Source organism: Hydra vulgaris, chromosome 11, assembly GCF_038396675.1.
Source record: "Hydra vulgaris chromosome 11, alternate assembly HydraT2T_AEP".
In the NCBI taxonomy this organism is placed as follows: Eukaryota; Metazoa; Cnidaria; class Hydrozoa; order Anthoathecata; family Hydridae; genus Hydra; species Hydra vulgaris.
The window spans coordinates 7,360,375-7,375,000 of NC_088930.1; the positions used below are offsets into that span (position 1 = coordinate 7,360,375).

General features: G+C 26.9%; 1 protein-coding gene across 1 annotated transcript in view; it reads left to right on the forward strand.

Moving 5' to 3' along the window:
* The window catches only part of LOC100204612 (protocadherin Fat 4), an 89,490-nt gene that overhangs the window by 47,025 nt on the left and 27,839 nt on the right, over positions 1 to 14,626 (forward strand). Inside the window, exons 15-22 of the mRNA XM_065809958.1 lie at positions 2,465 to 2,854; positions 3,267 to 4,223; positions 4,501 to 4,663; positions 5,035 to 5,259; positions 11,000 to 11,607; positions 11,714 to 11,981; positions 12,213 to 12,480; positions 12,557 to 12,734. Coding sequence (XP_065666030.1) covers positions 2,465 to 2,854; positions 3,267 to 4,223; positions 4,501 to 4,663; positions 5,035 to 5,259; positions 11,000 to 11,607; positions 11,714 to 11,981; positions 12,213 to 12,480; positions 12,557 to 12,734 — 3,057 coding nt within the window. The remainder of the gene's footprint in view (positions 1 to 2,464; positions 2,855 to 3,266; positions 4,224 to 4,500; positions 4,664 to 5,034; positions 5,260 to 10,999; positions 11,608 to 11,713; positions 11,982 to 12,212; positions 12,481 to 12,556; positions 12,735 to 14,626) is intronic.

The following is a 14,626-nucleotide window of genomic DNA, read 5'->3' on the forward strand; positions in this document are numbered from 1 at the left end:
TAGTTTGTCAACCCTCAGAATTAGGAAAAATGAGGTTATTAATAAATTGCTGATCTTAAACTGTTAGAAGTCAGCATGAGGTTGGCAAAAAAAATTTGACACAAATAAGTTACCATAAAACATAGAAACAAGGTCAGCAAATTTTTGCCAACCTCAAACACTTTTAGGTTGGCATTGCTGAATGCTGACCCTTATTCCAAGATTTGGTTTGTAGAGACCTGTGAGCACTGAAAAAGAAAGACTTTTTCACAAGTTACACTCATATTAAAAAACATAAATATTTAAACAATTATGAAACTTCCTAATCTAACCTGTCTTTTGCTACAATGAAAGATTATAAAAGATTTAGCAAACAATATCTAATAGTTACATTATTCTTGTGTTTTTAACTCTGTTGTTGTTTATTGTAGTAATTTTATATTTGATTAAGCCCTAAAATTTAACATATCTAAATTTAACATGTTGCAGTTTATCACAACAAAAGCAGTATATTGTTATTAACTAATTTTGTTGCTATTGTTATTATTACTAATATTATTATTATTATTATCTCTATATAATATTGCTGAACTTTTGTGCATTTTGACTCAGTCGAAGGCATCCATTAAAAAAAAAGGCAAAAGTTTCTTATTTTTATTTATTATTTAATTCATATATTTTAATTTTATTATTAAATCTCTTGTAATTATAAGAAAATCCAAGAAATTTATATACAGATATTTAAATATGTAACTTATGCAAGTTAATAACAATATGTAATTTAAAATTATGCAAATATAAAAATACCATTTATATTGCATTATGTACGAACATCTGTAAGTGCAAATATATTGCATAGTTTATAAAAAAAGAATTTGAAAACCATATTATTATTTCAAAAAAAAGAAAAACCACAAGTAAAAAAAATTGTGGTAATATAACAAAAAAAATTTTTTTTATTATTGAAAACTGTATATTTAAAGAAATGAAAAAAAAGTAATGACAAGTGAAAAGCAAGTAAGATAAAAGCAAGTAAGATAAAATTTAAAAAAAATAAAATTGATACTTATTTTTATTGAACAAAGTAAATTTTTCTAATAAAAAAAAAAAGATAAGGAACAAAAATAAAGTATAATAATAATTTTGAATTGCTTTGACGTTTAAAATTTTGCCACCAGGCATAATTATGTATGTTTAAGTATTCGCTCAAAATTCTTGTAAAAATTCATCAAATTTTTAGTTGTGTTAAATTAAATTTTTTTTTCAAAACAAGAAATGGGTACTTGTACCCAAACCTCTGATAAATATTTGTGTAACTCCTGAACTCTTTGTTAAATTTTAGTCAAAAGTTAAACCTAAAAATCACAACTTAATAATCAACCAAATAATCAACCTGTACTAAAACAGCCGAATTAAAAGATTTAACAATAAACAGATTTTTGTATGACATTTGGGTTGTAGTCCATTTTTAGGTAGAATTTCTACTGATATAATTGATTTAAAAATTCTGTAATGTTAATCATTTTCTAAAAGTTAAAACAAAATATTGTTAATCTTCGTACCATTTACTAAAGCTATTTAAATATTGTTACAATGTTGTAATTCAAATTTTTATAGTCTTTTATTTTTTAATAACTTATATGTTGCTATAGCTCATATAATTATATACATTGAATTATTTAAAATTTAAAAAGGAGACTTACCCATTATTATCATCCTCACTTATAAAATTTAGTATTTTTGAATTTTTTGTTAAGAAATTATTATAGAATACTTTTTTCTATAAAAATGTTTCTCATTTTCTTTGTACTACAGTAGAGTAGAATACCGTAACCCGGGATAAGTTTGTACCACAAAACAGTGATATACTGCAATATGGAATAAGATTGCACTACAGAACAGTAGAATACCATAGTACGGAACAAGTTTGTACTATAGAAAAGTAGAATACTGTAATAAAGAATATGTTTGTTATACAGAATAGTAGAACATTGTAATACAGAATAAGTTTGTACCACAGAGCAGTAGAATACTGCAATACAAAATAAGTTTGTACTTCAGAAAGTTGTTACAAGAAAAGTCCCACATAAAATTAACATATTTCACATACCTATCTCCAATGACTTTTTCTACATCTCTTGGTAGTTATTATTATCTAAAATATTTATTATTATTATTTTTAGTATTATTATCCTCATTGTTTTATTTATTATTATTTATCATGTGAAGAGATTTTATAACTTTAAAAAAATTAAATTAATAAAAATATTAAATATTAATTTGTGTAATTTACAAACAGGATAAAAAAGTGTATTAAAGTATTGTGAATTGAAAGTAATAAAAGTTCACTTACTGTAATAAAAGTTCACTTACTGTAATAAAAGCATTATAAATTATTTAATATTTGATTATTTTATTAGTATTATAAATTATTTATTAGTAATATAAAACAATGTTTTATAATGCTAATTGAATATGTTTATAGGTAGCATGGGATGGTTCCAGAAATGATCATTTAAACTTTGAGACAAATCCTCTTTTATCATTACCTGTAGTTTGTACAGATAATGGAAATCCTCGATACAGCATTTATAAAAATTTGACTATTTATGTATTAGATGAAAATGATCCACCTTACAACTTAACTTTATCAAATTATTATATAAATGAAACAGATCCAATTGGTACAATCATTGGAAAATTTAATGCTTTAGATGAGGATATAGGACAGAGTTTATCTTTTTTTATAGTTGGTGGTGATAGCCAGTATTTTAAAATTGAAACACAATGTTTAATAAAGTTTGCTAATTTTACCCAAACTGGTGTTTACAAAATTATTGTAGAAGTTGTTGATAATGGTTCTCCTCCAATGAAGGTTAATACTTTTTTATTTTATATTCCTGTTAAATATATATATATATATATATATATATATATATATATATATATATATATATATATATATATATATATATATATATATATATATATATATATATATATGCATATTTATATGTATATATATACATATATTTATATATATATATATATTATATATATTTATATATGTATGTGTGTATATATATATATATATATATATATATATATATATATATATATATATATATATATATATATATATATATATATATATATATATATATATATATATATATATATATATGATATTTTATACAATATTACATGATAATATGTTTTAAGATTTATTATATAGCAAAGTAAAGAAATCTAGTAAAACATATTTAAAATTATTTTATATATTTTAGATCAAATCAAATTTTTTAATTGATGTGATAAATGTAAATGAAGCTCCCATAGCTACAGTGATAACAAGTGCAGATGGACTCTTGATTTTTAATGATAACTTTCCATCTATCAATGAAAATTGTGATATTGGAAGTGTTGTTGGAACTATATTTTCTTATGATCCTGACAAGAACGCAACACTTAGCATTACCTTAGATAATACTGAATCTGGCATTTTTGCACTTGATAATAAAATATTTTGCTACAACACATCTAGTTTAGTGGATGGTACAACTTGTAAGGTAAAACTACTAGTTAACAGTTATCTTGATTACGAAGAGGCATCATTTCATCTGATCACCATTCGATCTCAAGACCAAAATGGTTTATTACATGTGCAAAAGTTTGTTATTACAGTTTTCGATATGAATGATAAACCAACAAATGTATTTCTTAATGGTCTCCATAATGTAGCTGTTCATGAAAATATTCAGGGTGTTTTTATTGGAGATATAACTACAATGGATCAGGATACAAACCAAAGTTTCATATACACTCTATCTGAAACATATGCTTTAGAGTTATTTGAAATAGACAGAAACAAGCTTTTTTTAAAAAGTAACATTTCTTTAGATTATGAGCAAGAATCTGTCTATAACTTTTCTATTGTTTCAACAGACAGTGGTACTCCTCAGAAAAATATAACAGTAAGATTTTCAGTTAATGTTGAAGATGTTAATGAAGCTCCAATACTTATCGAGGTATCAAACCTATCTGTGGCTGAAAACTCTCCTTCAACAACATTTATTGGCTCCATTACCGTGAAAGATCCAGACAATATTAAATCTGTAACTCAGTATCATGAGTGTTGGGTTACTGGTTCTTTTTTATTATTCAATGTTCAAACTTATAAAAACACTCAGGAAAATATAGTAAATGAACTATATGTTATGAAAAATGGTTTGGATTATGAAGTTGTAAGTTTTTTTTATCTATTTTATTTTATAGTTAAAATAAAAATTATTAAAAATATAAATAAGGCATATAAATTTATATCATAAATAAATTTACAATATGTTAAATTTACAGTATGTTTTGATCAAATCATGTAAAGTATATTATGTAAATATTTCGGTCTGAAAATTAACTTGCTATATTAATTTATTTTGTTTAACCCTTTATTTCTATTTATTTTAATTTTTATTCTATAAAATCAAAAAAAAAATTTATTCATATATAATACTTTTGTTTTAGGCTAGTTTTTTTACCATCACTATTAGCTGCAAAGATTCAGGAAATCCTTCTTTAATTTTCCATCAAACTTTTAATATAAGTGTCATTGATGTTAATGAGGCACCATACGCAATTTTACTAAGTGCAAATTCAATTTTAGAAAACACCAATCCAACAGTTATTGGTAAACAGGCTTTAAATAACAATTTTTATTTTTATCATAAAATCTATTTTGTTTATTTAGTTTTATTTTGTTTATTTATTATTGTTTATATTTGTTTATTTATTATTATTTATTTATTTAAATTTTGTTTATTTATGAATTTATAATAATTTTTTGATTAAAAGACTGTTAAAAAATGAAGATGATGATGATAATGATGATGATGATGACCATTAAAAAATCAATTTGTTAATAATTTTATTTTGTTTTCTAACTCTTATTTATTTTTTATTTAGTATTTTTTAATAAATATTATTATATTTCTTTATGTTAAAACGTTTCTTTACGTTTTAACCTAGTTATGGGCTAAAATACTTTGGATTGTTGTTTAGGAAGTTTTTCAACCAGAGATCCGGATAATGTGGGAAGCTCAATACAGCTTTTTAACTATACATTGTTAAATGTAAGTGTTCCATTTGAGATAATTGGACACGAGTTAAAGACTAAGCAAGAACTGGACTATGAATTTCAATCTAATTGGATCATATTTGTTAAATCTACAGATAATGGAAATCCTAATTTGTCATTCATACAGAGTTTTACAATTTTTGTAATTGGTATGGTTTTATTTTTTTTGTTTACAATGAGTTTATTTATATTTTTTTTATTTCTAAAAATAGTTAAACATATTTTAAGGTTATTTTGATTGGCTAAATTTTAAAATTGTAAAAATGTAACTTCTAAAACTCAAAAAAGAAGCTTTTGAACTTGAGTCATAAGTCACTATAAAAGAGAGTTAATGGGCACATTTAAAATTAAGCAGTAAAATAAACTACTCTTGTAAAAAGGTTTTATAGGTTCCATTGAATTTTGGAATAAAAAATGAAAAAATATTGCTAACTTAAAACTTTTAAAGCTAGTTTGTTTCAATTTAATGGTTGTCAAAACTGACATTTTTTTGATCCAAAATATAAGTTTCTATAAAATCTTTTGATTAGCCAAAAAGCTTAGATGCATATCCCTTAAATGCACCCTAATATGCTATATGAACATTAAATTCTTCTGCAGTATTTTAGATTAAAATATATATATATATATATATATATATATATATATATATATATATATATATATATATATATATATATATATATATATATATATATATATATATATATATATATATATATATATATATATATATATATATATATAGGTACAAGAATAGCAGTTGACTTTGTATTTCATATATCAAAGCTATGTTATTTTTGTAAATATATGTTTACGATGTTTTGTTAAAAGTAGTTTTGTCTAAGACTACTAATGAAAGATTTATGCAACCTCCATTTTTCTTCATTTTTTCAAAACATATATATAAAATTATTTGTCTAACATTTTTGGGCAACTCTTTTCTTATGACACCATTTTTCTTTTTTTCCCCTTGCTTTTTGCTTCTAACATGGCTGCAAGCAACCACTACTTTAGTTGGGAGTTTGTAGAAAATAAAGAGTTAAGAAACAAGAAAGTAGTTGGCAAAAGTAAATTTGCTCATTCTATATGTGAACTGTTCATTCTATGTGTCAATTGTTCATTCTGTGTTTACTCTTCACATATAATGATCTTTACATATAATGCTCATCACACTAAATGGATTGGCTTTAATGTCACTGACCCTGCTGGCACTATAGTCTATAACTTCTATATTTCTCGATCTCTATCTCAGTTAAATTTTTGACTCGTTTTCCTGACAACCCTTATCATTTACCTTTACTACTTGATTTGTATCTTGTCTCTGATCCTAGTTTATGTTCAGTTTCTTCCTTTTCTCCCTTAAGTAGTGCTGACCATGCAATGATCTCTATAAATCTTTCATCTCATACTTACTTTTTGAACTCACCCTATCATCGCACTTCTTACTACTACCCTAAAGCTGACTGGGATTCTTTTTGTGATTTTCTTTGTGACAGTCCTTGTGCTGATGTCTTTTTTCTTTCAGCTGATAAATGCTCCTCCTACTTAACCTCCTCGATTCAGCCAAAAATGGAACCTTTTATTCCTTTTCATTGCTAAAAAGTCAATCCTAATTCTACTCCATGGTTATAACCTTCTTTTGCAGCTGCTATATCATTTTTTTCATATTTTTTAAAAGAACAACTCTCTTGAGAACAAGCACCTATTTATAATTGCAAGAAATTGATGTAAAAAGATGCTATCTGGTGCTAAGCATTATTCCTCATTTCACAAAATCTCACTAAACCTCTATTCACTAAAGCTCCATTATTCCCATTTCACTAAATCTTGTATCTTATCTCAGAAGTTAGGCTCTAGAGACTTTAAAATCTAAAATCTTCAACAGCGCCATTATTGAAAGTAGGTCTAACATTCCATCTCTCATTCAGGGCTCTGATATTTTTACCTCTCCCAAGGACAATTGACAATCAATGCAGTTTTTAATGCTCAACGGATGACTTGCTAACTGCTGTGACTAAAAAATTTTATCATGCATTAGATAGAGGACTTCTATTTATCTAGTTTTTTTCCAGCACTTTAACCCTTTGGAGCTCTCTTGCATTTCAACTGTTCAAGTCTTCTGTCAACTGTTTCCTTGCTCTATTCTTTTTTTCTAGTAACTCCTAATTTAATAGCGGTTGCTTGCAGCCTTGTTGTGGTTGCTTGTTGGGAGTGAATCATAATAAAAAACAAAACAAAAACAAAAAACTGTTCATTCTATGTGTCAAGAAAACATAAGAAACATGGAAGACATATAAAACTGTTCCAAGTTGTCACAGATAAAGCTGTTGCATGCTCCAAGTTGTTACAGAGACTGCATTTAAAATTAACTGTCTGTTCAAAGCGATTGACAAACTACCAAGCAAAAAAATGTTTCCAGGATCACAAGCTGTAAATTCAAGTGAAAAATAACTTTGTTGAAACATAAAGAATGTTTAATATAAATGTTTAACAATGGAACAATCTGTTATGTTGAGATGTCTGGATTTATTCATTAGATCAGATAAATTAGAGAAAATGTCTTGTGGGAGATGAAATGTTAAACTTGCCTTTATTAATGGCACTATTAAAAATTTTCCAAAGGTCTTTAGAATTGAACTTCTAAGATAAAATTTGAGAAATCTAAAAATAATGGAGTTTAGCTTCATAAAATAACTTTTTCTTTCACCAACTTGTATCAACCTCTCACTAACTTCTTGCACCAACTCTTTACTAACTTTTTTCAACCACTTTTTTTTTTGCACTAACTTCTTGCAATGATAAAAAGACATTTGTTGTCCAGAGTTTTTGTGGAAAAGACGAAGGAAATGATTATATTTAGAAATAGCACCTACACAAGAATGAGAAAACCATGTGGTAGAGTGAAGCTTGACTTATTAACCAATGAGAAGTTTTTATGCTTGCCTGTATTCAGGAGATTATATAAGAGAAATTTTTAACAGGAAAGTACATGGTGAATTTCAGTCAGCTTTAAAGTATTAATAATAAGATGAACTACAAGATAAATTTTAATGAGATGGTAGCATAATCAGAACCACTTAAAGAAGAACATGGGGAAACTGAGAAATAGCCAGGGTTAGAGATAAGACACAAATCAAGAAGTGAATGTAATTAGGGTTGTCTCGAAAATAATTCAGAAACTGGGTGAGAGACATTTTTTAGATAGAAAAATTTTGAGTTTTAGTTCTAACATTTGCTAGCCATTGTAAATGTATGTGTCAGTATGAGTATTAAAGTCAACAATAATAGCAATGTCAGCAGATGGATGAAAAGAAAGGCCATTTTGATTGGTCCATTTGATCAAAAATTGCATCAAAAAGATAAAAAATAAATAGTAAATTGAAAATTGAAAGCACTTTTAGTTTAAAGACTAATTTTCTAAGCAACACAACACATTAGGGCATTGTTAAGAAAGTGTTGGCTAACCAATTTCAACATTGTTGTAGCGATGGCCCAACAGAGGTTGCTGCTCGACTTGCAACAAAAGTCCAAGAAACCAATATTTAAGTTGTGAGTTTTTAGAAAACAAAGAATACTGTTAAAGAGAAAGATATCAGTTGACAGAAGACTTCAAAACTGTAAATAAAAAAAAAAAGCATGGAAGAGAGCTCTAAAATATGTGTGAGGAAAAAAATAGATTAATAAAAGATTTTAAAGCGTTAAGGGACAGATATAGTAAAAGGTTGTGACATTGCTAAATTACGCAAAAAAATTAATACATTCAACTCCATTTCAACAAGCTTCATGGTTGAGCTTATTGAGCTGCAATCACAGAGACATTCAACAGTGATCTGTTTGTAGAATAGAGATGCAATTTTAAAAGAGATGCAATCTTACAACAAAAGGAACAAGGCTGAAGCTTGGCAGCTAGAGCAGGTCCAATTACATTTACAATACTTTTTGATCTTGTCTAGAAGAGAAAGTTAAAATAAGAGAAAGTGCATCAATAGAGGAACCATCTTAAATATGATAACAGTGTTACATTCAGAAATGAAGAGATTTTTAGAGGTAGAAGATAGAGCCAGGGATAAGAAAATAGTAAGCAAGATAAGGGGAGGCAATCTCATTAGATGCTAACTTTGCAATGGGTTGTATGTATTACAAGTGTTTCTATTGATTACAGAAAAAATTCTTTGCAAATTTTTCTTTGGTATTTGAAGCTTTTATTATTTTATTTTTTATTTGAAGCTTTTATTATTTTTGATTCACAATATAACAGGTGTTATATTGCCTTGCTTATATACCATATCATTTAAGTAATCTAAAAAATGTATATAAATATTGTAATATTTTTAAGATAAGTTAAAAAATTTTAAAACAATTTATTGATTTCCAGCAGAGTTTATTTGTTTTTATTGCTGCTAATTTAATTATTTAGTGTTTATAACTGCTTCTAACTTAAGTCAAGGTAATCAAACTCATATATTAGAGATGAAATGTTAGATTTACCCTTGTTAATAACACTGTGAAGAATTTTTCAAAAGTTTCTAGACCCTAACTTCTGAGATAAAATCCAAGATTTGTTAAACTGAGAACAATTAAGCTTAACGCCAGACAGCACCATTGTTCTCAATCATAATTATCAGCAGAGAGATAAAAGACATCAGCCCAAGTACTGTCACAAAGAAAATTACAAAAATATGTCAGTGAAGTGCATTAAAGTAAGTCAGAAGTTAAAAAAGTTTTGGCATAATGGTTTTAGACAGATTGTAACATGGTCTGAACAACCTATATGAAAACAATGTGAAACTGAGGCCAAAATGCAAAAAGAAACATATATAAAAAAATTGTCAAAGAATTCAAACTTGAATTCCTTACAACTTGGTGAGTTGACATTCAAGTACAGACCAGGTATGTGACTATTAGAGTCTCAGTGAATAAAAAAATTACAGCCATTGACACTGAGATTCAAAAATGAAACAACTGAGTTTAGATAGATGAGATTCTATAGATAAAAAATTACTTTGAAGGCCACAAATATTTGTTAAAGATAGATTGAAACAACTTGGTGACAATAATGGGTTTTTTTTTGTTTAATATTTTTAGATACTACACTCATGATTTGAATAATTTGAGAGAATTTAGATAAACATGTGTTGTGCATGGCACCCTAAACAATTTGCTATGCTATTGTCTTATTCCAGTTAATGAGTCTAAAGTTGTACCAATGGACTCTTTATATGGCCATGAAAATGCTCACCAAAAGTGACAATATCCATTGTGGATATTATAATTTTCAGTGCTTTCATTGAAAATTTTTGGTGTTGACAGAATCAATCTTTTTAAGAGTTTTCAGAAAAACTACCAGTCGGCCTTAAAACCATTTAACTAAGTTTTAAAGCTATATTCTCATTATTCTGTAATTCTCATAAAAAGGAGATAAAAAAGGAGTTACATTGTTCCAGAGAGAAAAGGGAGATTCAGAGTTCAGAGGGAGTTTCTGAGAGGGAAGAGAGGTTCAGAGTTTATGAATAGAATCAAGAAAATCAAATTCAATTCAAGAAAATACTTTATATCTACACCAACCATCTATGATATCTATGCATCTATACATCTATGTTAGTTTATTAGATAAGGGGTATAATGATTGACTGGTCAACATAAATTTCTTGCTCACTCCCAAATTCTTTACCTAGAAAACCTTCTACAAGACAGTAGCCATATCAATTTTTATCTTACCAAGATAAATTTTTTTGTTGACACACCAACTCTAGCCTTCACTTAACCAAGAGCACCAGCATACACTGTTCATAATACTTATTCATTCCCTTAACAAATTCATAATGGTTGCTACTGCTTTCAATTAACAAAAAATAAAATTTTTATCTTTGTATAATTTTATTATAGATATTAACGAGGCACCTACAGATATTTTGCTTTCTTCATCTCAGTTTGAAGAAAATAGTCAAAAAGACACTGTTGTATCTTATTTGACAGCTATTGATGTGGATCGGTTGCCAGATGGAAGGAATCAAAAATATACGTTTTCTTTAATAGAAAATTTTAAAGGTGTTTTCAGAATTATTTCAGACCAGTTGCAAATAGCTGAGGATTACAATCAATGCTCTAAAACTAATAACTGTTTTTTAAACTTTGAAAAAAATCCTTTACTTCAGTTAAAGATTAAAGTGACAGATGATGGTGTGCCTGTTAAGTTTTATGAAAAATCGGTTTCTGTTCAATTAAAAGATGTTAATGATCCCCCTTGGAATTTAACTCTCTCATCAAATATAGTTAAAGAAAACTCACCAATTGGTTTTGAAATCGGCATCTTTTCTGCACAAGATGAGGATTTTAATCAATCTCTAACATTTTATTTAATTAATGACACTTCAGGATTTTTTGAAATCGGATCAAATGGTAGTCTTGTTATAAAAAGACATCTTAACTTTGAAATGCAAGAAGTTTATCTAATTAAAGTTGAAGTTGTAGATGATGGCAATCCTTCATTATCAGTAAGATTTAGTTTATAATTTGTATCTAATTTATGAAATATTCAAATTTGTTACTTAAGAAGTTTTTTTTTATTAGATAAGTATGGAAATAGTAATTTTTGTTTAGAATGAAAAAACATTCTCTATATTTGTTCAAGATATTAATGAAGCTCCTGCTGAATTGCATATCAGTGATAAAGGTGCTGCAGCTCGTTTTTTTATCAACGAACCTGAAATTTTTGAAAATTTACCACCAGACACTGTATTAGGAACTTTAGAAGCAATAGACCATGACTATGTTGAGCTCTTAACATTTGAGCTCCTCGACAGTCATAAGTATCTGAGGCTCAAACCAAATTCTACAACTTGTACTTCTTATACTCAAGGACAAAGTGGTTAAGATGATTTCTTATTTCAGTTTTTATGTTAAATAACATACACAACAATAACAATAACAACAAATTAATATACTTATATTTTTTATATTTTAAAAGTATTACATACATATATATATATATATATATATATATATATATATATATATATATATATATATATATATATATATATATATATATATATATATATAAATAAAATTAAATTATTAAAATTTTTATCTTTTTTAGGCTCCTATACAGTATGTGATGTTAAAGTTATGACAAATACCATTTTGAATTTTGAAGAAACTGCTTCGCTTGTTTTTACTGTTAAAGTTAAAGATAATCAAAATCTAACTCATCTCCAGTCTTTTAAGCTAAAAGTGCTAGATAAAAATGATGCTCCAACTAATATTACTTTACAAGGGAAGCATGATGCATTTGTTAATGAAAATGAACTATATACAGCTATAGGCACACTGGATACTACAGATGAAGATGTTAATCAAACATTTGTGTATGTACATTTGTAATACTTTACTCTATATGAAAAACTTAAATCAATGAAAAGATAAAATGAAAATATTCTTTAGATATTCTGTTATTGATAATTCACATTTTGCTGTTGTAAAGTCAATAAATGGTGAATCACAATTATATACTTCATACATTCCTCTTGACTATGAAATAGTGCAGAATCATACTATAACTATTTTATCAATTGATAGTGGTTCTCCTGCATTAAGTTTTTCACAACAGATTGTTATCCATGTAAGCTTTTAATGTTTTTTATATATATATTTTTTATGTATATACATGTTTTTATTTAACATTTTATTGACTAATTATACTTTATTTTTTCCATTTTGAGGGCTGTAGCAGCTTTTAAAAGCAAAAAACGCAAAGTGAAAATTTTTGTTGTTGTTGTAGCCTCCTCATCTGCATAGGGTTAAGGAGGCTGAAGATAGCATCAGTGATAAGCACAGTGTAATGTTTAGAAAGATTTTAAACAGACCTGAAATGGATTTGTAGGTAGTCTAAAAAAAACTATTGTTAAGAGTTACTAATTGGATAAAACTTTAGTTGTGATGCAGAGAGCAACCCAGCAAAACAGTTGAAGATAGGAGTTAAGATTTTTATCAAATGTTCTTTAATTTCTGAATTTTATGTTTCAAAACCAGAAATAAATCACATTCACAAATTTTGTCAGTGTAAAACCCTTTTTTAATATAATTTTAAAACTGAAAGATATAGGGTTACAACTAAAATAGCCAATAAATTATTGGTATTCCTATAATTTATTCCAAAAATAAAGTCATGAAGAATCTTATACTGCAAGGAACAAAGGATAAAATAACTTGCAAATAGTTTTTACAAAAAGTCATTAACCCAATGCATTCGTCATTGTCATGTCACCATTCTGTCTGGTCTGTTAAGGATTATTTTAAATCATAAAAAATCACAGTTTTTGAATAACCTCAAAGAACCCAGATCTCAATCCTATTAAGCATCTTCAGGAAAACATTGGCTGACAATTAATTGGTAGAAAACTAATTAACAAAGACCATTTATTTGCTTTGATTGAAGAATGTTGTTATAACATTCTTCTAATGTTCTCATTAATGTTGTTGATTTCATGTATCGTTGCTGTGATGTTTTTTTAAAAGCAAATGGATATGCCACCTACTACAAACTATCATGTTGAAACTATTTTGTTGTGATATTGACATTTTAATGATTTTCAAAGTAATTTTTTTTTCTAAATCAGTTGTTTTTAAACTTTTGCACAGAAGCTTTTTTGAGAAAAAAAAATGAGTTTCAATTGTTTGCAGTGGTGTACATTCCTATTTAAGGTTGGTTGCAGAGAAAGTAATTGGTTAGCTGATGCTTTTTGTCTGCTGATATTTTGAGTTGCCTGTTGCTAGAAGACTTTTCATTTAGTTTAGTCATTTTTTTATCTAGTGCTAATGATAATCTATAAAAACTTTGTGCAAAGAATCATTTTAAACAAAAACACTTTCAACAAGCCTGCAAGCAATCACTATAATAGTTGGAAGTTATTGGGAGAGAAAAGATAAAGTTTCTAAAGCAAGATAACGATTAAGAGACAACTTAAAAGATTGCAAATTATATGAATCAGGAAAATTCGATGACGGAAGAAAAATAATTATTTTTGAAGCACTTAGAAACAGTCACAGTAGAAGGATTAGACTTAATTAAATGACAAGTAACACAAGAATGAATTTTAATAGATGTTACAAGAGGCACTAGCTCTTTAGAACAGTGCCTGTTATAGTATTTATAAGAAAGAAAAAGAGAAGCAACATTACGACAATGTGATAATTGTTGGATGGTTGGATACAAGAGCATGTCCAACGATGTTTACAATGCTTTTTTGCACCTTTTCTAAAAGAGAAAGGGCATCATTGGAAGATCCGCCCCAGATATGGCAACAATATTCCATACAAGGATGGATTTAAGGTTTATAGAGATAAAGAATAGAATCCAGAGTAAGAAAGTGGCCAGCACAATAAAAAGATGCAACTTTAGCAGATGCTAATTTTGCAATGGATTTGATATATTTTTTCCAAGAAAGATTGAAATTAAGAGTTAATTCTAGTAGGCGAAGGGTAGATGACTCTTTAAGCACATTACCATTCATA